Below are 27,075 nucleotides of genomic sequence, written 5' to 3' on the forward strand. Positions count from 1 at the left end.
AATGGTGCTGCTGGTTGTGTTTGCTGCTTGTGGCTGCAAATGCCTGGAGGCTGCTGCTGATTCCTTCTTTTTCTGCAGCAAGAACAAAGAACAAAGAAAATTACAGCACAAGAACAGGCCCTTGGGCCCTCCCAGCCTGCGCCGATCCAGATCCTTTATCTAAAACCTGTTTCCTATTTTCCAAGGTCTACTCCCCTCTGTTCCCGCCCGTTCATATACCTGTCTAGATGCCTCTTAAATTATGCTATCGTGCCCGCCTCTACCACCTCCGCTGGTAAAGTGTTCCAGGCACCCACCACCCTCTGCGGTAAAAAACTTTCCACGCACATCTCCCTTAAACTTTCCCCCTCTCACCTTGAAATCGTGACCCCTTGTAACTGACACCCCCACTCTTGGAAAAAGCTTGTTGCCAACCACCCTGTCCATACCTCTCATAATTTTGTCGACCTCAATCAGGTCCCCCCTAAACCTCCATCTTTCCAATGAAAACAATGCTAATCTACTCAACCTTTCTTTTATTATTTTTTTTACTTGTTGGTTGTTCCACGTATCAGTGCCATTTTCCTTCCAGGAGCCGCAGCTGTGCAGGCTCTCCCACATGACCCAATCTCATCGGAATCAAATGCTGGCTCCACATATTCCATTTGTGCTCAAAGTGTAGTTGAACATTCATGACTTCCAGCGTGTTTGACCTGCGATTTTTTTAATGAGTTACCTGGAACACAGGGCTCAGGCCAACATACGAGTCCAGAAGGCAATCAGGATTGACCAAAAAAGGGAAGCATGGTGGTGTCAAGGATTTGGGTTTGATTCCGGCCATAGGTCACTGCCCGTGTGGAGTTTGTACATTCTCCCCATGTCGGTGTGGGTCTCACCACCACAACCCAAAAAGATGTGCAGCATAGGTGAATTAGCCCCGCTAAATTGCCCCTTAATTGGAGAAAAAAAGAACTAAATTATTTTTTTTTAAAGGTTTTATCAAGAACATAAGAACTAGGAGCAGGAGTAGGCCATCTGGCCCCTCGAGCCTGCTGCGCCATTCAATGAGATCATGGCTGATCTTTTTTGGATTCAGCTCCACTTTCCAGCTCAAACACCATAAGAAAGAAGAATTAATCCCTTTATTCTTCAAAAAAACTGTCTATCTTTATCATTAAAACATATAATGAAGGAGCCTCAACTGCCTCACCGGGCAAGGAATTCCATAGATTCACAACCCTTTGGGTGAAGAAGTTCCTCCTGAGCTCAGTCCTAAATCTACTACCCCTTATTTTGAGGCTGTGCCCCCTAGTTCTGCTTTCACCCGCCAGTGGAAACAACCTGCCCGCATCTATCCTATCTATTCCCTTCATAATTTTATATGTTTCTATAAGATTCCCCCGCTTTCTTCTGAATTCAAACGAGTACAGTCCCAGTCTACTCAACCTCTCCTCGTTATCCAACCCCTTCAGCTCTGGGATTAACCTGGTGAATCTCCTCTGCACAAGAAGACTCTGCGGGACCTGGGGTGCAAAATTGATCCAAATGAGCAACCTGATGACGATGTTGAAGAAATGCTTTTGCAGATTGCTGTTGCTTTTGTTACTGGTCTGGTGAGTCCTGCATGTAGCTAGCATGTCATCGCAGGTCAAACACGCTGGAAGTCAAGAATGTTCAACTACACTTGGAGCACCAATGGAATATGTGGAGCCAGCATTTGATTCCGATGAGATTGGGTCATGTGGGAGAGCCTGCGCAGCTGCGGCTCCTGGAAGGAGAATGGCACTGATACGTGGAACAACCAACAAATAATGCATTGATGATCGACAACAAAGTTCTGGACCTGATAAAACATTTTCAGGCTTATCCTCCACTTCTGTTGTGAACCTCCGAGGGATGATGTCGTGTCCTTGTTTTTTTTTGTGAAAACGAGCTGATATAGCTTTATATTGGTACCAATGTGGAATGGAGATATTTCCTTGTTGAGTAATGGTTATTGTGATATGTGGAATGTTACTTAGTCGATGTTCAAATCTTTGTTAATATTGACCGTTTTGCCACTAAAGTATTATTCAAGTAGACTCTCATGGGTACAGGTGCCATGTCTCAGGCAATGATTTTTGCATCGCATTTCAATCCAACTTTGAAGCCTGAACAGTTTGCCTGGCCTCTAGAAGCGTCAGCACATAGAGGCTGCAGACAACAATCAAACACCCAAGAGCTGGGCTTTAGCACTGGGGTTATCCTTGCGACCAAAAGGGTGATCTGGAGTGAGAGTGCAGAATGGGGTTCTCCAGCACAACCAGCTCACTGGATGGAGAGAAGGTGGGACATACATGGGAGATTTCAGGATCCCACGGTGGAAGGCCTTACTAATCATCGATCTCTTCCTTTCTCCAATTCCTTACAGAAACAAAAATGGATTGTTATGTCGAGTGCCCTCGTGGTGCTGGTGGCGGTCCAGACGACCAGATACTGGGGAAGCAGCAGTGTCAATGCAGGCTAGAGGTGGCACCCCATGTGCAGGAGGCCACCTCACACAAGACCCAGCCACCCATCAGATCACGGAGGAACCCAGAGGGGGACACCAGCAACAGCCCTAGGTGTACAGGCGTTGTTGGTCTTTGATGGGAGATGGTGGGCAGCATGTACAGCAGAGACTCCAGCTTAACAAAGAGGCAGTACGTCATCTGTGCCATATCCTCGCAGATCGAGAAACACCCAGCCAATCGCACCCACGTTTTAGGTTGTGACCTTTCATCAGAGGTTTTGATGCTTCCCTCTCCACAGATGCAGCCAGACCCATATTTCCAGCATTCTCTACAGTTAATGCTGATTTCCAGCATCTGCAATATTTTGCTTTCGGATTATACTTTGGCCATTTTACTTTAATGTTGATATCACAACCAGGAAGTGGGAGCAGAAGGGATTCAGCATTAATCAAGAGTAAGGACACATTAGTGAAATTGAGGCTCCTTGTAATTCAGTAAAGATGATTAAGTGAATGTCTAATAGAAATATTCAAAATTGTAAAATCTTAAAGTAAATCAAGTAAAATTATTTCTGTGTATAAATTTAAGAACATCACTTAAGATTGACGTGAGTGGCTAGAATCGTTTCTGTATGCAATGAGTTGTTAGGTCATGGAAGCAGAAACCCAAAGCAGTTTTTAAAAAGGGAAATGCTACAGATAAATATTTGAATAAGTAAAACTTGTATGGGGAAAGGGTGAGTGAATAGGCCTAAGCAGGTAGTTATTTCAAACTGTTAGCACAAGTACAGCAGGCTGAACCTCTATTGTATTTCAAAATTATAATTCTGAGTTATGACTGTGCTTACATCACCAAGTCAATAAAAGAACGCCAACATAAAATATGTTATGTGGAAGAAAACCATTTGTAACCAATGAGCAGGCTTGGTGGCCTTGAGAAGATTATTCCTGGAGTAGTATGAACGTGAACACAAAGCTGGACAATAATCAAATAAGTACATGCTAATAATATTACAGCAATCAACATGGATTCTATACTCGTTAGACAACCTAAAATTAGTTTGCCTGATATCCAGATACAAATGTTCTAATAAGATCTTTCACATTAATACAACGGGCTTCGAAAGGTGTTAATGACACAAAGGTGTGCTTTATAGATTGACCTTCTCACCACGAATGGTCTTATCTCCAGCGTTGTTATCTGATTCAGCCATGACAAACTTTTATTTTGTGTAATGCAACTCACGTAGCAACTTGATAGAGCTGTCTGGGAATGTGACACCCTCCTAGTATCCCCGTGGAGTCTGACGCCGATGTAAAATTAAACTGTCCTTCGGGCACATAAACTGTCCCTTGATATTGCAAACATTGTGGGAAGATTCTTCCAGCTGATTTCACTGTCTGCCCTGATGAATCATTCCCGAACTGTATTTTCAACCATTGATTCACCTAATTGTTCCGATGCTGAGGTGACAGCCAATCACATGGGGGTTAAGGAAGAGCGTCATGACTCAATGTTTGAGAGGCAAAGTAAAAACACCAATGCTGCCTTCGGACAACTCTGTGGTTTGGGATTGAGGATTTGTTAGTCACTTTGGACCTCCATTTAAAGATTTCCAACAATTAGAACACTCCAGATCACTTTAGAAAGGAGAGACTTGGATACTGGATGGGAAGTGAAGAAATTTAGCAGGCGGGGGAGATTGGAGGCATGGTCAAAACGGAGATTTCTGATCCTCCGCAAGGCAGTAGAAAAGTGAACGATTTAAGAAGAGAGTTTCAATTGAGGATGGCTGAGTGGTCAGATTTTGGTTGTTGAATGTAGACAGTCAGAAACCAGTTGCAATCCAGACACAAAAGCAAGTGAGAAGCAAGTGCATTTTCATAATGCAGAATGTGGACGCTGTGAGGATTTGAAAATGGGGACCAATGTCTTAAAGTTTGATTTCCAGAGGCTTAGGGAGCCATGAGAGGAAGGAAGGCATTTAGGGAAGGAAATCTGCCACCCTTACCTGGTCTGGCCTACATGTGACTCCAGACCCACAGTGGATGACTCTGAAATGGCCCAGTAAGCCACTTAGTTCAAGAGCAATTAGGGTTGGGCAATAAATGCTGAACGAATTTTTGTTAAAAAGAGCTAAAAGGAAGGTTTCAGTTTGTAAGGTAGAGGAAATTTTGACTTGTCCACAATTTAAGTCAAATTAACACCAACTCTAAGGTCACAACCAGGTTGGTGGATGGAAGCAGTTGAATCTTCTAAAGCCTGTCTCACCATCCCATTGCTACAACCAATGTAATGATAATATTTAATCAAAATCATTAATTAATATGATCCTTGATAATTCCTTTTCCAGGAAAGACATCTGGCAATCTTCTGATGTCTGAACTGGTGTTAATAAACTTGGGAGTACCTTCTAATCTGGCTCGTTAATCTTTATATTTTACCAGTTGCAATGCAGTAGTACTCTGGGCAATGCTCTGTCCTGCTCGGCATGATGTTATTCCTGAAAGTCTCTTTGGTCTGTTTACAGTTATTTCATGGCGCATTTCAATACCAGAGCACCCGAGAAATGCTAAAAAGCTAATTTTTGATCCATTTCCCCATCCCATCCTGAACAACAGATAACAGTGTAAACAATGCAGTGATATCTGCTGTGCAAATGGACAAATTCAGTGGAAGATTTGTGCCAACATTAAACGTTTGAATGTGTAGAATTAGTCAGGCATCAGTTAAACAACTGTTGGTAAATAGTTATGAAAATAATTATGGAAGGATCTGTCATCTTTAAAAATATGAGAAGGAAGGAAAAGGAACTCTTTTCTCTGGGAGATAAACCTAAACCAAAACCTTTAAAACATTATCATTGTTACAAAACTAGTAAGCCATTTATCATATGTGTTGTTGAAGTTTAAATTAATCTCTTCACAGAACCTTGAAGACTGAAGATCCTAGAAATTATTGTTGACTATATTCAAAGACAACTCTTTTTTAAAAATAAATTTAAAGTACCCAATTCATTTTTTCCAATTAAGGGGCAATTTAGCGTGGCCAATCCACCTATCCTGCATATCTTTGGGTTGTGGGGGTGAGACCCACACAGACACGGGGAGAGTCTGCAAACTCCACACAGACAGTGACCAGAGGCCGGGATTGAACCCGGGTCCTAAGCTCCATGAGGGAGCAGTGCTAACCACTGTGCCACCGTTGCCCCTTCACAGACAGCTCTTGATGAAATTCTTTTGTCCGCTGTTTTAAGGTAGGCCTTAACCTGTTCATGTAGTAGATGAAGAATACGCCATGGGACCATTTTTTTAAAATATGAATGATAGTATAAGTATAAGCTTTGGTGAAGTGGAACAGATTTCAACTGGCTTGTTATCTTTCGTGACTTCTACAATATGTTTCAGGTGGATTTATTTACTTATTTATTTTATACAGATACAATATAGTTTCTGCTTTATGCTCAATCAGCGACCTGGATACAAATTGCTTCCTGTATTGTGATGCTCCGGAGCAGTGTCTCTCCCCCACTTTTCTACTGAAACTTATTTGCATATCACCGAATGTAAACCAAGTATGAACCAGTGTAATTGGACAGTGTTTCAGCTTTAAAATGTTTTTTGCTTTCAAAATATTTATTTATATGTTTAAGAGTGGTAAGCTGATGAAGTTTGATAAGCATTTTTAATCAGAATCTCTATTGTCAAACAGGAAGGGAGGAGGTGTAAGAGGGAGAAGGAGGGAGGAGGGGAAGAAAGAGGCACAGAACCCAGCCATACCACATGAGCAACCTAACATGAAGTAGCATGGGCGGCACTGTGGTGCAGTGGTTAGCACTGCTGCCTTACGGTGCCGAAGACCCAGGGTCGATCCCGGTCCCGGATCACTGTCCGTGTAGAGTTTGCATGTTCTCCCATGTTTGCTTGGGTCTCACCCACACAACCCAAAGATGTGCATACTAAGTGGATTGGCCATGCTAAATTACCCCTTAATTGAAAAAAAAGTATTTGGGTACTCTACATTTAAAAGAAAACAAACATGAAGTAGCATACGTAGCACTACGCTACCCAACAGGTCCAAGTTTGATGATCCAACAAAGAAAAAAGACACGCCAGAAAGGAAGGGGGATCTGGAAGGGGGGAGTTGCAATTAGGAGGCCAAGTCAAAGCTTGGCACTGGTAAAAAAGTGAGAATTGTAACCAATGTATATAACTTCTATGTATGTTCACTTTCATCTTAGTTTTGCATAAAAAGGAAAATCCTAATAAAAACATTTTTTAAAAGATTGTCCCCTACCTGTGAGTAACTTGATTATAAATAACTCAACATGACTTTAAAATTGGCGCAGAACCATGTGCTAGTTGTATTGATGAACAGTAGTCAGTTTCTTGGTAAATTAAAGATATATCCATTAAATTAAAAATATAGAAAAATATATTTTAAGCTTTTAAGTATATTCCTATTAATGTCCTCATGCTTTGGAGCCTTGTCAAAGTTTCAGAAATGCACACAATTAGTGAAAATTTGTCATGGTGATTAGGATTTGATCTAAAGCTGTGGCCAGTTTTGGGGACGAGGTCAACTTTCAGTGCAATGTTTTTCAAACTAAATGCAAAAGACTGTGAAAACTCGATTTGCACCGAACATAATTTGTGCTAAAAATATTTCACTGGTTTGACTGATTTGGGGCAATTTGAGAGGGAAGAAACACGGTAACCTAGCAGAAACTCCAGGCCAATATGTATGTGCTGTGTGTCTTTACATGTTGGCGGGATTTCTGGCCTTGAAATTACAGAGTGCAAATATTAGCACAAGAATACTTAAGCAATTTATATGAAATTCCTTTGTCTAGTATTTTAACTGAGGTGTTAACGCACTTTGTATTAACTGGTTAAAATCTACATTAAAATATGGAATAATGGAATGGAATGCATAAAAGGAACAATTCTTATGCTCTTACTTATACATGATAATTATAAAGCTTCTGTTTATTAACAAACTGTTGAGAATAAAGTCAGAATTAATAGGAGTCATTGCAAAGTTCCCACTTTCCTAAGAATCCCAATGATGAGGCTCCCTCCTTAAAGGGACAAAGCCACACTGTTCAATATTAGTATACAAATGCATCAACGCCTTTGAATGTATTTCCTTTGTTCACTGTTTTAACATGGCTGTTCGCCAATATAAGTGAATATCATATGATACAATCTCACCTCATAAGTAATTTATATGCATTGAGTTTGGCAATCATATTCTACGATTTCGCAAAATTGAGATGTGAAAAATATCCATTGATACAAGTAGGTTAATATCCTTATTATCTGGTAATTCCACAGAACCATCAAGAACTCCGAGCTGAGCCGCTGTCAATATTAATACATACAACCAGATTCTGGCCCTTTCTCCAGTGATCAATTTCAAGTCAGTTTCATCCATTCATCCATCCATCAGGCCAACCATCGCTGTGTACTTAGGCTGATTTACCAGCAGAGCCATCAGTAATTACATTAGGGTAATAAAGTAGAATCAACAGTTTAAGAAGAGAACTAATCAGAATAAAAACAAGCAGATCTCTCAGGAATGCATTCAAAGAAAGAGGAGTTTTTAAATGGCTCGGATAAGGGAAAAATACTATTTTAAATCGTCTAGTATCACAATTTTCAATGCAACTCCCATTTATTGCAGAGAAATGTAAAAGATTCTGGTTCAACAATCTAATTTCTCATCCTGGGTATGCTTCAGCCCATTGCTATTTTTTTTTAAAAAACAGAACTGTAGTCAATGGCTTGAGCTATATGCACTTCTTCCAAAATGACTGGTGTGCCTTGTCTCTGATATTTCACCATAATAATTTCTCAATATTTTCATCATTGGCTATATTCCTACAGTTACTGTTATTATTTACATCCTCTTGGAGGAGGTTGATCTACTTTATATTCTAAGTTCATCTTATCCATGGGACTAATCTCCTGCTCTCTGGAACCCCTTTCCCATAAGATACCTGTGAACCATTTTCACTTCCTGTGCCCCCCCCCCCTCTCCCCTCCCCCCATGCTGTCTGACAGTTCCAAATAACTCACTTTTCAGGGGTATTTTTCATCCTCCCCTTCCTCAAACATCCCACCCTCAAACCAAACATCTGCAACCTTTCCTTTCTCTATAAAGTCCCTGACTGTGCTGCTATCTCCCAAATCCATGTCCACCTTATTCAGAACTTCCTGTTTGCATCTCTTAAAACAGGTTTTAGCTCAGGATGCCATAGCAGCTGAATGATCTTAACCCAAGCCATGAATCAATGTTCTGTGACCAAATATATTATTTCAGCTCGATGGGACTTGTCTTAGTTCCACTCTTCATTATCCAAATGCAGCCAGGCTATCTCTACTAATGGCCTCTCTTCCCACTCATATCCCATCACTTCAGGAATCCGACTTGAGCCCCCCTCCACTTCCTCATCTACATGCCTCCCCTTCCTTGGGAAATTATTTCCAAGCATGTGACCATGATGAAACACAGTTCGACTTCTTCACCCTCCTCTCTTGACCCACGGCAATGGGACTGCTTGTCCAACATCTAGTTTTGGATAAACCATAATTTCCTCCAGCTTAATACCATCTTTGATACCTATCACACACTCCAGACAATTACCACCAAATCTGTCTCCCTTCGCAGTCTCTTGTCTCAGGCTGAAGTAGCTTATTCTGTTTCTATTTCACCCTCAGGGGAGCTTCTGCCCATCACAAAAGATTTATTGTAACACCACCCAATTCTACCCCGACTTGAGCCGTCTAGTCACTGAAGTTCTCTCCATGTCTTCGACACCTCCAAATGCAAGTGCTGTAATACTTTTCTAGCCAGTCTCCAATCTTCACCCTTCATACGCTTCAACCCATTTGAAACACTGATGCCCTCCACCAAGTCTGATTCAGCCATCACTCCTATCCCTGCTAATCTACTTAAAATTTCTCCTCTGACTAGCCTGTAAGCAATCATCTGCTGCACACAATCTCACTGCAGTGACATTTTGAATACAGAGATGCTTTCACTCACGATGCTATTGGAGCTGAGTTTCATGATGGTACTTTGTCTAAAACGTATTCATGTGATGTGGGTGTCATTGATAACTCCAGCCTTTGTCATCAGTTTCTCAATCCCTGTGTGAAGATGGTGGTGAGCTATCTTTTGGAATGGAGCTGAATGGTTTGCAGAGGGCAGTTGCAGTGTTCTGGATTCATATTTTGGTAAGAGCAGCAGTTTTTCTGCATTAAAGAACATGAGGGAACCCACGACAATCCAGTTGTCTCATGGTTACCTTTACTAAGACTAGCTGCTTAGTCCCAATTTTATTTTATCCATTGAATTTGAAATGCCTGATACCTGGTGGGATTTTAACTCCTGCTTCTGGATTATTAGTCTAGGCCTTGGTATATTAACATGACCACTATGCCACCATATCCATGCTTCCAAACTGTTATCAACAGTTTTAAACATAAAACTGCAGAAAAGACTACTGATAAATAACAGTGAAACTGCAGAAAGGACGACTGATAAATATCGGTGAGTTTTCGGGTCTCCTTTAGAATCAAGATGAGAAGGAGAATTACTATCAATAGAATTATTTCAAATGTAATCTGTATATATTTTCCATACTATATTATAAAATCATATTAAATTGTATTGTAATATTAAAGCAACTGCATTTGTGCATCTTACTTAACTAGTTAGTATATAGACACAGAACAATACATTCCTTAAGTTTTTTAAAATTTGGACATTCTGAATTCTCCCTCTGTGTACCCGAACAGGCACCGAAATGTGGCGACTAGGGGCTTTTCACAGTAGCTTCATTGCAGCGTTAATGTAAGCCTACTTGTGACAATAAAGATAAAGATTATTATTATAAAAACAAAATTAACCTCAGCTAATCATTTAGTTTTGATTTATCTCTTACTCCTCCTTAATTCTTTGCAGCCTTGGGAGTATTTTATAATGTGTGTTATGGCCTTCACCATTGTTTGCTAATAGTATGTATATATTTTTTTTAGTTACTCGCAAAACTCGGTGTTTCATTTTCTATTGTTTTTCTCCCTTTGAAACCTCAGACTCTGTAACTTGGCTCTGGCTATTACCGATAAGTGCTTTACTAATGTCTATTGTTTCCTTCAACAGGCGATTTTCATTGGACTTGAGCTGAACAACTCCCGTAGAGGGAAGGTAGTTTCAGGGATTTACATATTTTTGCACATGAAGCAGAAAAGAGTAAGAGGACAACAGATGACAACATTGAGAAACAACAACAAAACAAAATTGCCACTCTGTGAGAAAAAAATTCCATGTAATCTGTGTTTAACATCTTCCTTATGCCACTTAACACAAGAGCAAACAGGGCATGAGGGTCTACAGTAGCTTTGCTATCAGCAACTAATCCTGTATCCTCCTCAAAGCTTTGCAATAGTCTTTGAAACCCTGAGTGATAAAGTCAAACAAGTATTTTCAACATACCTGATCATTTATCTGGCATGCGACTAGGTTATGTTCATAGCTCCGTCCAAACCTGATGTATTTGAGCCAGCTCCCTATATCAGGCTGACTGGCATCGATGCAGAACTTTACATTGCCTAACTCGTCCAAGACCTGGAAGAAAAATGTTCGGATAAAATCAATACAGACTGAGTCACAAAGGAAACCAGAAATAAACTATGTACCTCCCACATAGCTGCAACAAAAAAATGGCCCCAACATATACATGCATTTAAATACATACATGTAGCTATGATATTTGTTCTTGACACAGTGCATATATTTAATCCCTTGAACGGAAGGCATTTTAGCGGCATACTGACATTTTGTAGATAATTCTTAATGATTAGCGGGGAGGGGATAAAGAGTCATATATCACCTCAATTCCTCAGAGTGGAATGTAACTCTGACTTTTATTTTTGGGGTCATGACCCCCTCTCTTTCACTGCCTTCATGAAGTCAACATCTATGATGCAAAGGGTTAATCCGTACATGCCAACAGTTCAGTCCTCTGATTTAGCTACTGTGGATTTTGAAATGATTCCCTCAAAAGATAAACTTCAGCACTGTCTTCATATGTACTGATGTTTGTTATCCAAACATTTACTGAAAAGCAAACCTGTATGATTCTTTAAATATCGATGCATACACGGCACATGATAGCAATGGATCTGCACCTAAAGTTATTTAGAATCACTATGGTGTTTATTGTTTCCATCATCATTACTAGGAAGATGTTACATAATATTCAGCAAAATATTTTCTGGATTGTTTTATGAAAAAGAAATCTCTATAGAGTGACATACTAGTAATAAAATACAAAAAGATTGAAAAGTTTTATATAACTTTTGCCAAATGTGAAAAATTGTAAGAGATGAAAGATGTTCAAATAATGTGTGCAATATGCACATGGCATCCATATTATTTTTAGTGGGCTCGGACACATATACAGAGAAAGAGAGAGACTCACTTGCATAACTAAACATCACATATCAATGTGTGATAAACCAGAGGCGAGTATGCATAAATATAAACAGTTGTGTCAACCCTGTTTGGACATTTAGAGTTAAAGTAAAGTCGCTTTAATATTAACAATTGCTCTAATGTACATTTGAAAGGGACATGTATTGAACTAAATCATTTTATAATAAGTAACCTTTAAAACCATGCAACTTTCAGAGTTTAATCTGTGGATCAAGCTTGAAGTATTGTAAATATTAAAAGTGGTAACTGCAAACATGGAAAGCTGTTTGTTTGAACTGTGAAAATGACTCTATCGTTTCAACTGAAATCGACCACGCATTGAAAAAGAACTTGGGAAGATCACAATGTGATGGCAGCTGTGTTCCGCAGGTTTACATTGATTTTTTTTTAAAATAAGTGGATTGATACAAGAAGAGGGGGAAGAATAGGTTATGCTAGAAATCAGCATACTGTAAATGCTCGGGTATTTTTGCGATTAGAGAAAATCTTTGCAGCAAAATACATCTTCAAACCTCGAAGAGCAGTCGAACGCCCAGAACCAACAAGAGGTGTAAAGGAGCAATGGTTAAAACTGGAAGCAGAAAGAACATGAGTAGGTTCTGCGCCCATCAATGATTAAACAATGCTATCAACAGAGGCAGCTAGTCCATTAAAAACAACACCCCACCTCAAAAATATTATTTTCATAGAACGCATTTGCATTTCTTTGGAGCAACTGGTTTTATCTAGTAAACTACTGAGGCTATTCCCTGTTTACCTAACCTCTAGCCACTATAACATGCAAATCAGATAACCTCGACAGGAGCTGCTCCAGGTCGTTAACTTGCAATAACTTTTAGGGATGTACTACTGTATTGGAAGGTGCTATTGCACTAATCATAAGGAAGAGGACGGCCCCCCCTCTTCTAAACTTCGCATTCCAGGGCAATTAATAAAAAAGGGGCCTGTCTGCCTTTAGAAGTCTACAAACTGCGGCCATTAGTAGTCAGTGTAGGCGTAAAGTAATCGCGGCCTGTAACAATCATTCCGAATCGCTGTGCCTGCAGTCAAGTCTGATCCCCTTACTTTCCTCAATTACAAGTGTAGTGGGAGAAACGGTCCACCGTTCAAGTAACAGTTTGAGTCGATCTTTTTTCTCTCAAATATTTTATATTATATTTAAACGTCTTCAAAATATATCAGAAATATTGTAGCTTAGAAAATGTTATCATGTTTTTTTTTAACATTGCCAAAGGTTGATTATCTCCCATTTAAAGCAAGACTTTCCAGCGATATTGTGGAACTTGCATTCGCTGTGCCACACTTTACACCAGATACATTGCTAAATGCTGGCCAGGGACCAGCACCTGGGCTGATGCTGTGTGTGGTTCAATGTATCTTAATCGAATTGCAAATGTATGAACAGACCCCAGATAGACCGCCCCGCCCCCCCCCCCCCCCCCCCCCCACAAACCCCCACAGACCGGGCTCTTGCCCCAACTACTTGTGTTGAGAATGGGACCTTGTTACCAAGAGGGAAAGGGATTGGAGTGAATGTGGAATAAGGAAGGTCCAGGACAAAACTCCTGGAAATGCGGCATGGGGCTGAACACACGGTGCCGCTGGAAATCTCGTATTTACTTCCTAGCAGCCGTGAGCAGTGTAGCAGAGGGACAATCCCACCGAGAGTGTTTTTGCAGATGGCTGTTCAAAACCGAGTGCATCTCAATGTCGAAGCGATAGAAGAGAATTAAAGTGTTTCACCCCCCCCCCCCCCCCCGATTCATCGCAGATCGGCCTCCGCCGAATCCCATTTGAATTGCACACAGGCCATTTAGCACAGTCAGCAGCCCAGGAGGAGAAGGGACAAGGGAAAGGAGTGAGGGGGGCGAGGAGCCGCGGCAGGAGGCTCTCTTCCTGCACTGATGGTGTTTGCATTGATTCCTAGGGCTTTGGGTTTGAGGAGACCCCCACCCCCTCCCCGGTGGTGAGAACAATCTCTGTCCGGATCCTCGCTCACCTCCCTGGGCTCGAGTTACCGGACCGGCACCTCCTTCAGTGTCTCACCGTCAAGGGTGGCCTGGCACCGGGGGGGGGGGGGGGGGGGAGACACCTTGCTGGGAAGTTTGGAGAAGTTTTGCAATACAGGGAGAAACTTTTACCGACTTCGTCATCGCTTGGGAGAACAATGTTAAAAGTGGCAGAGAGATACCCTGAAAGCTCCCTCTACCTGCCTGTAGGAATGGGGGAGAGAGAGAGAGAGAAGCAATTGAAAGAGAGGGAGAAGTGGGAGAGATAGAGAGAGTTGCTGTCTTTACTTGGGGGGGGGGGGGGGGTAAGTGGGAACCAGTCGCTTACCTTTCGGAAGCTCAGCTGAAACAGCCAGAACCCAAATCCTCTCCTTCAAGTGCAGGGAAACAATGCCCTTGTTCGAACTGCAAATCCAACTGCAAACAGCCCCAGTTCTGTTCACTCGCCAGATCTTCCCTCCCTCCCCTTGATTCCGGTTACCGAGGGGGAGTTTAGTTCGGGGGGGGTGGGGGATGTGTCGGCCTCTCTCTCTCTCTCTCTCTGTCTCACACTCCGGGTTAGTTTATTTGTCCTGTGCAAACCAGCGCGGTCAAGGCCATCAAGTTGTGAAGGAGAAGAGGGTGGGACCTCGGGAGGGACGGAGGGCAGCAACTTGTGTCGGGAGCGAGGGGTTTTCGCTCTCCCCGGCGGCCCCGTGAGCAAATTCCCAGCTCAATCTGTGGACCTGCTTGCGGATGAGCTGGGAAGCAAATCCATCCAGACACGCGGCTTGCCCTCGACCTCAAGCTTACTTTCTCTTCCCTTTCTTCTCTCTCTCTCTCCCTCCCTCGCTCCCTTTTCCCTCTGATGAAGTGTCAGAAGCGTCCTCGATCACCGAGGTCAGCAAAAGGTCGTTACTGGAGAGAGATCTCCTGGAGAGCTCATTAAAAAGACAGTAACCCAGTGACAGGCTAACATGGGCTGGATTTAAAGAGACAGGGTCCCCTTTTTCTCTCTCTTGATTACATTACCTTAGGCTGGAAGTAGAACGGAATGAAAACTCCGACACTCCATACATAACACGCCTATCAGTAAGCAGTATTGGTTGGGATTCGTAAGTAATTATAAATCGAAGCCGAGGCAGCAATGGGCACATTTTGGGTTGCAAAGCACTGTCGAGCATCCACTAACCCAACACCCACCAACCCGGATTATTTATTAATTACTAATTTTTTTTAAAGTTGATGAATAAGCAACAAAGAACACGGCTCGATTAGCGCAAAGTTAGAATGTATATAGTATGTAAGAGAGGAACTCAAATGTGTGTTAAACATCGACACACACATATATAGATATTTATATATATATATCTATATATATACACACATCATGTATTGAATGGTTGAGTAGTTTTTTTTATTTGACCATGTGACAGCACAATTAGATTAGATGCACTTTTATTTTTATTCGTGGTTCAGACTGAAATTGTTTCATTTCACATTTTGTTTCTTCCTAACCCCCCCCCCCCCCCCCCCCCCAAACACGGCAGCCGCAGAATGGCCCCTGTGCGCTGAAATCACCTGCTCAAATCGGATCTGTATCGCGTCCACGTGGAGCAGCCTGGAACCCCACTTTGACTCGAAGTCAGCAATGGAAAAGGAGTCTCTCAAAGCCTCTTCGGCCGCCCGCACGCGACAAACAATTTATCAGTGTGAAATGAGAGTGTGCTTGGAAGTCTGGTAAAAGGGCACATTTTTGGACAGATTTCGGTTTCTCGCAATGAAAGCAGGATTAGATTTATGGTTAAAGTTGGCCCGATTGAAAGTGCTTTGGAAAGCTCTCGCTGAACTGGAGCCTGCCCAAACCCTGGAGAAGGGAATTGAGTGGAATCGACCGGCGGTCATTTACCGTGTCCCCCCCCCCCCCCCCAGCACACACCACCAACCTTCCCGACTGAAGACAAATAGAAACATTGGAAAGCTCTCGGGGGGGGGGGGGGGGGAGTAGGTTGGGCGGTATTTCTTTGGCCACATTTCTTCTGTTGAGACATTGCGAAGAACCTATTTTTAAATAGGATTTATAGCATGCGAAGTAAAGAAGAGGACTGAAAAGGAAAGACGCATTCCTTTTAGAAAGAGGATAGGAAGCAGTTTTACTAGAAATGACTTTTGTTGTTACTGGGCCAAGCGTCGTGAAGATGACTTATTGAGTTAGATCCACGTGTTCCATAGGCACATAAAAACCGACAGGCACAAGAGATTCACGCACACTCCCACAGATCCCACACACACACATAGACAACACATTCACATAAAGATACACACACACACACGTGTGTTCAGAACAGACCCACTGGGATCAAACCTTCTGAATAAGCAGCAGGGAGAGTCGGAGCTCACAGACAGAAGAGCAGACTGCCCAGCTACTGTCTGTGCCATTCCCAGTCCTGGCTACACCCTCTGGGTAGTAAACGCTGATAAAAATTCAGATCCCTCCAATCTGATGGGCCCGGGGAGAAGTTCTGCTAATTGTCTACTTTCATATTTTACAAGGGCCTCAGTCCGCCTGGCCGCTCTCCCTGAACCCTTCCCATCCAGGCTTTATCACTCACTCCGCCTGCAGGTTATTTGATAAAACTCTCACTAATTTACTGTTAGTAAGCCCCGCTTACAGTTTGCTACATTTTCTTTATATCATTAAAATATATATTTTTCAAAAACTCCAAACGCATGTCTGCAGGGAAAGTATTCTCTACTTCCTAACCCCTTCAGATGGATACTAAACTTTTTGATCGCAGATGTGCTGGCGAGGGCTTATTAAACAGACTGAATGCAATGTGGCTTGTCTTGCGCACTGGCAGGTTTAAAATTGCAGATGTTTTTAAATAGCTTCGATCACACTCTTCTTTCGGGAAGCCACACTTATTCCGAATGTGAATTGTGGGGTTTTTTTTTGCAGCACCTATTACTGCTGGTTTGTAATGGGGTGTCTATGGCCACCCACTCAAAATAGGAACCCTTAACTGGGGCCCAGTCTGAGGTGCCGTGTTCAAAGAACATGTTTAATTGATGTGAATGCGTTTGGTTAAATGGAATTAAACGCTCCTTCTGTCACTGTGAGGGTTTCAATTTGTGTCCGCTGTGTGTGATCAGTGACATGGTTCCAATGTTGTGTGGGTTTTTTTGTTGTTGTTGTTATGTGTGGAATTACTGACGTGCAATTTTAAATGCGACGCTGGGTAGGACCGGATAAACTCCGGGATTCTTTTGTAAATAGCACCAAAACCTGGGCAGAGATTCCCATAGACTTACAGCGCTGAGAACCTTTACTAAACCCCGGTTGCTGACCGCGAGCTTCCTGCCGTTCCTCAAGATGTCCATTGTTGGAGCTTTTTAATTTAGCAATAAATTGGGCAAGCTGAACCTATGAGCTGTTCTATTTTCTTCCTGTCAGGATGAGGGATTTGTTTTATGATGCATTGTGTGTTAAATAGAAGCAGCAGAGAGTTGGGAAACTGATTACTATTTTGTGGAGTTGATCTGCTTTTCTGATATAGAGCTGGGTCTTTTTTTCTTATAAACACCTTTCTCTGCAAAGCAGGAAATGTTGCTGTGTAAACAAAAGCGTCGAGTATCAGTACCACGTCCTGGGCAAATTAGCTTTTATATTTGATAGGGCTTGGGGGTTGAAGAGCTCAAATGAATTGTGTGGAGAAGCAGTCCCACACGCTGCCCAGTAGATGGCACTGGCAAGTGGCAGTAAAATAATCTGACATTGGTTTTCGACTTTAACCAATATATCTTGTGTTTTACAACATTCAATCTGCTGCTCTCTGCACAACCGTAAACTTCTAGCGTTTCAACGGCGCTTGTGAACATCTCATAACTTCCTGACTGTATTTTTATTTAATTTTCCTGGGGTAGTGTGTTCTGAAGGGCTGAGTAACCTGGCTTGCGCCATTGGACGCTGCTTGAAAAGCCATTCCGCCTAATTGTGTCCCAGGAATAGTCACAACAATGCCAAGCTGACTTGCGATGAGACGAAGTAGCCCACTGAGCCTGACATCACACATGCAGCGGGAAAGCCACAGAAAATCAGGAAACGTCTTTATTAATGCACGTTTTCTCTACAGTCGTATTTAATGAAAACAACTGCGTCTTGTTAAGTAAATTTTTAAAGGACACCAGTTACAATGGCTTAAATCGACAGCGATAAATCTCAAACTCGTGCCTTATTTCTTCAACTCCGATTGTCAAGTTAATTTCATGCACTTATAATTGCTTTCAAAGTCTGATTCCCATGCATACATTCACACAGTTACAGACAGGCTCTCAAATGCAAGTCCAGGGACACAGACGCGCATTTTTATAAAGGTGTACACACGCGGAAAACTTTCTCATGTACACAATCATACAGGTGCAGACTCTCAAGGCGACATTCACTTATCCACACGTGTACAGAAAAGCTCACACTTAATAAATACAAACAAACCCCCACCTAATAAATACAAAGAAATCCCTACTGAATAAATACAAACAACCCCCACTTAATAAATACAAACACCCCCACCTAATAAATACAAACAACTCCCCCAATAAAGACAAACGAAGACCCACACCTAATAAATACAAACTCACCCCGCCTAATAAACATAAACAAATCCCTCACCTAAAAAATATAACCCCCCCACTAATAAATACAAACTACTCCCCCAGTAAAGACAAACAAATTCTCACTTAACAATTCCAAACAAACCCCCACCTAATAAATACAATCAGACCCCCACTAATAAATACAAAAAACGCCCCCAATAAAGACAAACAAATCCCTCCACCCAAGAATCGGAAACAAATCCCCCACCTAATAAATACAAACTGACCCCCCCCCCCCACCTAATAAATACAAACAGACCCCGCACTAATAAATACAAACTGACCCCCCCACCTAATAAATACAAACAGACCCCGCACTAATAAATACAGATCCCCGCACTAATAAATACATACAGACCCCCACCTAATAAATACAAACAGACCCCCGCACTAATAAATACAAACAGACCCCACACTAATAAATACAAACACACCCCACACTAATAAATACAAACAGACCCCACACTAATAAATACAAACACACCCCCGCACTAATAAATACAAACACACCCCACACTAATAAATACAAACAGACCCCCACACGAATAAATACAAACACCCCCCCCACCTAATAAATACAAACAGCCCCCACCCTAATAAATACAAACACACCCCCACCTAATAAATACAAATAACCCCCTCCTAATAAATACAAAAAAACCCACCTAATAAATACAAACACACCCCACCTAATAAATCCAAACAAACCCCCCACCTAATAAATACAAACAAACCCCCCACCTAATAAATACAAACACATCCCCACCTAATAAATACAAACACACCCCACCTAATAAATACAAAAAAAAACTTAATAAATGCAAACACATCCCCACCTAATAAATACAAACACACCCCCACCTAATAAATACAAACACACCCCCACCTAATAAATACAAACACACCCCCACCTAATAAATACAAACACACCCCCCACCTAATAAATACAAACACCCCCCCCCACCTAATAAATACAAACACTCCCCCCACCGAATAAATACAAAAAAATCTCCATCGAATAAATACAAACAAACCCCTCAACTTAATAAATACAAACAAATTCCCATTTTGGTGGAGGGAGGGGGGTATTGCTATGGGGGGGAGGTGATTGCTCAGTGGGGAGGGATTGCTCAGTGGGGAGGGGTAAGCTCAGTGGGGGGGGATTGTTCAGTGGTGGACGATTGCACCCTGAGGTGGGTGGGGGTTTGCTCAGTGGGGGGGGATTGCTCAGTGAGGGGGTTTACTCAGTGGGGGGGGGATTGCTCAGTGAGGGGGATTTTTTGGTGGGGGGGGTATTGTTCGGTGGGGGGGGGTTGTTCAGTCGGGGGGGGGCAATTGCTCGGTAGGGGGGATGCTCGGTGGGAGGGGGTTGCTCGGTTGGGGGGGGGTTGCTTGGTGGGGGGGTTGCTCGGTGGGGGGGTTGCTCGGTGAGGGAGATTGTTCGGTGGGGGGGCTGCTCAGTGGGGGGGTTGCTCGGTGGGGTGGGATTGTTCGCTGGGGGGGTTGCTCGGTGGAGGGGATTGTTCAGTGGGGGGGCTGCTCGGTGGGGGTGGGGGGTTGCTCGGTGGGGGGGTGGGTTGCTCGGTGGGGCTCGTTGCTCGGTGGGGGTGGTTATTCGGTGGGGTTGGGGGGTTGCTCGGTGGGGGAGATTGCTCATGGGGGGTTGCTCGGTGGGGGGGAGCTTGCTCGGTGGGGATGGGGGGATTGCTCGGTGGGGGGGTTGCTCGGTGGGGGGGGGGGGTTGCTCGGTGGGGAGGTTGTTCGGTGAGGGGGCTGTTTGCTCAGTAGGTGGATTGCTCGGGAAGGTGGGGGATTGCTCAGTGGCGGGGATATTGCTCGATGTGCCCATGCACCATCATTTGAACATTGTCGTGGCCACTGCAGGGCCTCATCCCACCTCCACTGGTACCAGTTAATGGTGCTGCTCATTCAGGGAACCTGCCCAACAAGCCCAGATTTAATGTGGCCACGCATTCAGGAGTTCCCTTATGCAAACACTCCTCAGTGCCTAATCAAGAGACCCAACATAGGTATGGGCAAGTGGAGCGTACTGGCATACCAACTCTCCAGGCAATGGGGGGGAGGGTACCAGCACACCAGCTCTCTGGGTAGTGGGGGCGGGGGGCACCAGCATACCAGCTCTCTGGGCAGTGGGAGCCGGGGAGGGGGGGGGGGGGGGGGGGGTGACATGTGGGAAATGTCTTGGAAAGGTTTATAAGAGATAGGATGTATAATCATCTGGAAAGGAATAATTTGATTAGAGATAGTCAACATGGTTTTGTGAAGGGTAGGTCGTGCCTCACAAACCTCATTGAGTTCTTCGAGAAGGTGACCAAACAGGTGGCTGAGAGTAAAGCCGTTGATGTGGTGTTTCTGGATTTCAGTAAAGCATTTGATAAGGTTCCCCACGGTAGGCTATTGCAGAAAATACAGAGGCATGGGATTCAGGGTGATTTAGGAGTTTGGATCAGAAATTGGCTAGCTGACAGAAGACAAAGGGTGGTGGTTGATAGGAAATGTTCTGATTGGTGTCCAGTTACTAGTGGTGTACCACAAGGATCTGTTTTGGGGCCGCTGCTGTTTGTCATTTTTATAAATGACCTGGAGGAGGCGTAGAAGGATGGGTGAGTAAATTTGCAGATGACACTAAAGTTGGTGGAGTTGTGGACAGTGCAGAAGGATGTTACAAGTTACAGAGGGACATAGATAAGCTGCAGCGCTGTGCTGACAGGTGGCAAATGGAGTTTAATGCAGAAAAGTGTGAGGTGATTCGTTTTGGAAGGAATAACAGGAAGACAGAGTACTGGGCTAATGGAAACATTCTTGGTAGTGTGGATGAGCAGAGAGATCTCGGTGTCCATGTACATAGACCCCTGAAAGTTGCCACCCAGGTTGAGAGGGTTGTTAAGAAGGTGTACGGTGTGTTAGCTTTTATTGGTAGAGGGATTGAGTTTCGGAGCAATGAGGTCATGTTGCAGCTGTACAAAACTCTGGTGCGGCCGCATTTGGAGTATTGCATACAATTCTGGTCGCCGCATTATAGGAAGGATGTGGAAGCATTGGAAAGGGTGCACAGGAGATTTACCAGAATGTTGCCTGGTATGGAGGGAAGATCTTATGAGGGAAGGCTGAAGGACTTGAGTCTGTTTTCGTTAGAGAGAAGGTTAAGAGGTGACTTAATTGAGGCATACAAGATGATCAGAGGATTAGATAGGGTGGACAGTGAGAGCCTTTTTCCTCGAATGGTAATGTCTAGCACAAGGGGACATAGCTTTAAATTGAGGGGAGATAGATACAGGACAGATGTCAGAGGTAGGTTCTTTACTCAAAGGGTAGTAAGGGTGTGGAATGCCCTGCCTGCAACAGTTGTGGACTCGGCAACACTAAGGGCATTCAAATGGTCATTGGATAGACATATGGATGATAGGAGATTAGTGTAGATGGGCTTTAGAATGGTTTCACAGGTCGGCGCAACATCGAGGGCCGAAGGGCTTGTACTGCGCTATAATGTTCTATGTTCTATGTTCTAAGAACAAGCCATATCTTATTTAAGTCTCAGTGTGGTTTAATCAGATTCATTGCATCCCAATAGAATCATAGAATTTACAGTGCAGAAGGAGGCCATTTGGCCCATCAAGTCTGCAGCGGCCCTTGGAAAGAGCACCCTACCCAAGTCCACACCTCCACCCTATCCCCATAGCCCAGTAACCCCACCCCACCCCACCTTTTTGGACACTAAGGGTAATTTAGCATGACCAATCCACCTAACGTGCACATCTTTGGACTGTGGGAGGAAACTGGAGCACCTGGAGGAAACCCACGTAAACATGGGAAGAACGTGCAGATTCCACACAGACAGTGATCCAAGCCAGGAATAGGACCTGCGACCCTGGAGCTGTGAAGCAATAGTGCTACCCACTATGCTACCGTTTTGCCCACTGGAACAGGAAAGAGATGTAGGTCCAAAAGATTAGTTATTCACTCAAGTGGTTGTGCATCTTTGGAATTCTGTAACCCAAACAGCTGGGACTGCTCCGTCGGTGGGTATGTTCAAGAGTGAGATGGGTGGGTATGTTCAAGAGTGAGATGGGTGGGTATGGTTAAGAGTGAGATGGGTGGGTATATTTAAGAGTGAGATGGGTGGGTATGTTTAAGAGTGAGATGGGTGGGTATGGTTAAGAGTGAGATGGGTGGGCATGTTTAAGAGTGAGATGGGTGGGTATGGTTAAGAGTGAGATGGGTGGGTATGTTTAAGGCTGAGATGGTCTGTATGGTTAAGAGTGAGATGGGTGGGTATGGTTAAGAGTGAGATGGATAGATCTTTAGACACAATGGGAATAGGCTCTATGGGCTAAATGGGAAAGTGGAGTTGGGGGCCAAGGATCAGCCATGATCGCATGAAATAGTGGAAGAGGCTCCAGGCAGAGGATGGTCCACTCCTGCTCCATTTCCCTAAAATTGTTACCAAATAACACCTAGGCCGTTTGAACGCTGTCTTTAAATCTACTTGAAAATGAAAATGAAATGAAATGAAAATTGCTTATTGTCACGAGTAGGCTTCAATGAAGTTACTGTGAAAAGCCCCTAGTCGCCACATTCTGGCGCCTGTCCGGGGAGGCTGGTACGGGAATCGAACCGTGCTGCTGGTCTGCTTGGTCTGCTTTAAAAGCCAGTGATTTAGCCCAGTGAGCTACTTTCCCTGAAATAAGTGAAATCTCAGTTAGATCAGGCGGTGGGCATATATCTTTAAGGGTGGTTCTCTGCAAATCGTGGGGCCTATCTTGCACAACCTCATGCTCACTACTGTGCATGTGTACCTGTCCATCCATGCGTGGATATGTCAGCTGTATGTCTCAGGTGTGACTGGACCTCAGCAGGTTGTAAAAAGTTTGATAAATAAAAATCTTTTGACACTTGGTTCGGATTCTGTTGTGTGTGTGCCGGGTTCAGTTAACAGAAGAGTTGCTGTCGAGATTACACCTTACCTGGAGAACAGTGCTGGCTGCCCATAAACAGGTGCAATGATCTGCATCTGCACTAGTCCCTAAGTGCACTATAAGATCATGGAACATAGAACGATACAGCGCAGTACAGGCCCTTCGGCCCACGATGTTGCACCGACATGGGAAGTCAAAAACTAAAGGCCATCTAACCTACACTATGCCATTATCATCCATATGCTTATCCAATAAATTTTAAACTAACCTGATCTTATGGGAAGGAGCGTGTCTCCCCAGACGACGTTCAGCCATACTCTTTCCATATTTATTTCACGAAGCCCTTCATTGGATGGTTGGTGTGAAAATGAATTCATGATTTACCAGGTTTCATTTCAAACCCTGAAATCGACCACTGTTTCAGAACTTTTCCCAATTCGCTTCAAAAATGTCGTTTCCGTTCGCTCTGCCCATGTGTGAATTATCGAAGCGAGATGGTAGCGGAGAGCAGTCACCTACAGTACCTGTGAAGATCTTAACTCGCACCCATCAGTAAACCTCACAGGAAACAATGACAATTGACCAGGCCCCTTGTCATTTGAACGTTCCTCTGGTATCTGCGCAGGTATAAGCCTGCTTGTGACATTAATAAAGAGTATTATAAATGGTTTGAAGAAGCATCTTAAAATTGTCAAACCAACTCTCAGAAAATTGTCAAACCAACTCCCAGATCTTCACGAGACAAACGTCGACGGGTGATTGATGGTGGAAAGCATGGGACCTGTTCGATATTCAGCCTGTTTTTCCAATCTGAAGTTGGATTTGTAATGCTATTGGCGGGACAGGGTCGTGACGTCTATGAACTTAGAAAATGAATCTTGAGGGGGGTCAAAACCATTTGATAATATTTACCCAAGGAAGGGCTCCGTTCATTAATAAAATAGGTCAAACCCCGATTGCGCTGGTTGAGGTTGAAATAAGGTACAGCAGAAATCACAAGTAATGTACATGTCGTGCCTTTCCCTGTGCGTGTGTACACGGAATGTGCAGATGTTTATTATAAAGTTAGTCTGCGCAATTATATTCACATTTGGGTGAATGTTCATTTATCTCTCGCAGACGTGTGCATGTGTCTATTCTATAATGACCCTGCCTTTATTCCTATTCTTTACACGTGTAAGCAAGTTTAATTAACGGAATGCGTTGATGCAGGTCACAACGCCAGTCACTGGCAATCTGTTGCCCGGTATAAAACGTTTTGGTTGATATTTATGATTATGATTCCATTTATGATCATCTGCAACAGTTCTTTGAATCCGAAGTGTATTGGCGGCAGAGGTACTCCTGTTAAAAAGTTGATTCAATTTATCAAACAATGTGCATCTGACTCCAAAGCCAGAACTCCAGTCAAGAGGAAGCAATCTCCAGGGCTGCTGGAGGGAATTCCAAGCTGCTCGCTGCAGAATTAATTGCCTGAATTTTACATGCAGGCGCAGGACGAATTGTATGCTGATAAATTTGGGAGACGTAGGTTTGATTACAATTTGGGATGACAAAATATGTACCTGAGCTGAGAATGGGAATGATCCTTTTAACAAAAAACACTCCCCGTCAGAAAGGAATATAAAGTTACTATTTCATTGTAACTCACAATAAAGACAAAAAAAGTATCCGCGAAGTCAACAGGCTGTACTTCTCAAAGGATCTCTCGCTTTCCTCGAGGCCAGGCAATGGTTTACTCGACTGTAAAAAAGGTTGTGCATACAAAAAAAAGGGGGGGGGGGGGACTTAACAGGTTTAGCTTCCCCCCACCCACCCACCCCAAAAAAGAAATCACAAACACCGCAATGTCTTTTCAAATGAAATGGACGTTTGGTACAACAGGCAATGTGCTACATGTGCCTGTAGAAATCCGACGTTTATTATTAACTAATATTATGACTATTATTCCTCCATTTGTTGTGACTGGCTCGCCCACGTTTGATTGGAATGACTTTGCTTCGCGCTTCTTTTCCTAGTCGTTTCATGTACATGCTTGTTGTGACGGTGTAATTTGATTCTCATTAATCACTCTCACAATTACCAGAGCTCTCGGCGCGGTTATGCTTCTCCAACTTTCGGTTCATTAAAACGGCACCTCCTCTGATTAAGTAAGGGGCCCGAGCTCAGGAGCTGGGACAAGAACACTGTGCTCAATGGGGAACGGCACCCGAAACTGGAGCTAACCCTTTTCTCCCCCTCCTGGTCGCTTAATACTTACTTCTAGAAATGCACACGCGTATTTTTCCTTTTGCTTGCGTGGGTAACACCAAGTTTTGTTTTTGTTGTGGTCTTCTCCGGGGCTTATTTAAAACATTATATGTTCTTTCCCTTACCGGGTGACCCCGGATCAGTGAAAACTCACAGAAGGAGAGGTTTCGCTAGTCGGTTGTCCAGACCTCGAAAAGGGGGATTGGAGACAGGAGGTTTGTATCATTGATCTGTTTATTACTCCACCTGGGAAGACTGCAGGATATTTCAGATTTGTTTTCTTTTGTTTGAGTCACTAACTTCGCCTCTAACCCGGCTGCAGGTCCCAGCCGTTCCGCATGTCCATGAACGGACACTTTCCTCGGTTACCTTCTTTGGACGTGGATTCAGTTTCGTAGCTCGCGGGTCCGGGGACATTCCCAGTTCGTTAAACTCGGCGCTGGATATTCCAGCGGCGTTCAAAATGTTGCAATGCACAGTTAAACACGTGGAGGCTTTTCTTCAGGGCTCACTAAATGGCATGGAGAGATTTTAGATATTCAATATGCATTCATCAAAATCAGGGACCGAATTAATCCTTGCATCATTTTTTACATGATTATCCCTTAGCTGAAACATTAACTATTTTGCTGGAAACTGAAAAGTACATTTAACGAAATATACATTCCTCATTCGAGAGCGTTCCACTTTGTTTTTGTTTAAAACGCGCAGGAAGGAGCGGGAGGGATTCACATCTCTTACATAAGATGTTAAAATAACGTGCGTGTGTGTGGTATCGGCCTCCAGAGTGCCGCTGTACTGACTGTACACAATGACTACTCCGCGCCCAGTAATGGATAACAGTGGCACTTCTCGAGCCCACGGTAATACTTCGTCCACGGTGTCCCCAGCCGGTGTTGAAGTGGAAACATCCCTTATCTTCCTCTTACTGAGGTTGTTGACAGGGGTACAGTGTTGAACTGAATGTATAGGGCTGGTCAACATGACTGATCCCACGAAGGGAGAGAGCTGGGCGGTTTTATATTTTTACTTGAAATAAGATCGTGTACTCTAATCAGTAGAATTACTTTTATGTCAATTATGCAGGTGGGGATTTCGATGGTAAGTCTTCCTGTTCGACATTTTCTGTAAGCCACCCGTACACATCAAGAGATCTGCCTCCTCCAGCTTTCTGCCTCATGTCGAACTAACAGCGGATTCACACTTGGGGTATTTCCAGTGTTGCCCCTGTCCTGTGCTCGGATACTCATTCCAGGCATTGCGGCATGGAGA

The 27,075-nt window shown here is 43.4% G+C and overlaps 1 protein-coding gene across 8 annotated transcripts in view; it reads right to left on the reverse strand.

Moving 5' to 3' along the window:
• Window positions 1-27,075, reverse strand: part of mecom (MDS1 and EVI1 complex locus) — a 915,302-nt gene that overhangs the window by 118,739 nt on the left and 769,488 nt on the right. For 7 of the 8 annotated variants that reach the window (XM_038816085.1, XM_038816081.1, XM_038816080.1 and 4 more), the window contains exon 3: window positions 10,974-11,105. In XM_038816085.1, coding sequence (XP_038672013.1) covers window positions 10,974-11,105 — 132 coding nt within the window. Of the gene's footprint in view, window positions 1-10,973; window positions 11,106-14,312; window positions 14,793-27,075 lie in introns of those variants that run through there. The other variant, XM_038816086.1, reaches the window with a different exon arrangement.

Source organism: Scyliorhinus canicula, chromosome 13 (genome assembly GCF_902713615.1).
Source record: "Scyliorhinus canicula chromosome 13, sScyCan1.1, whole genome shotgun sequence".
In the NCBI taxonomy this organism is placed as follows: Eukaryota; Metazoa; Chordata; class Chondrichthyes; order Carcharhiniformes; family Scyliorhinidae; genus Scyliorhinus; species Scyliorhinus canicula.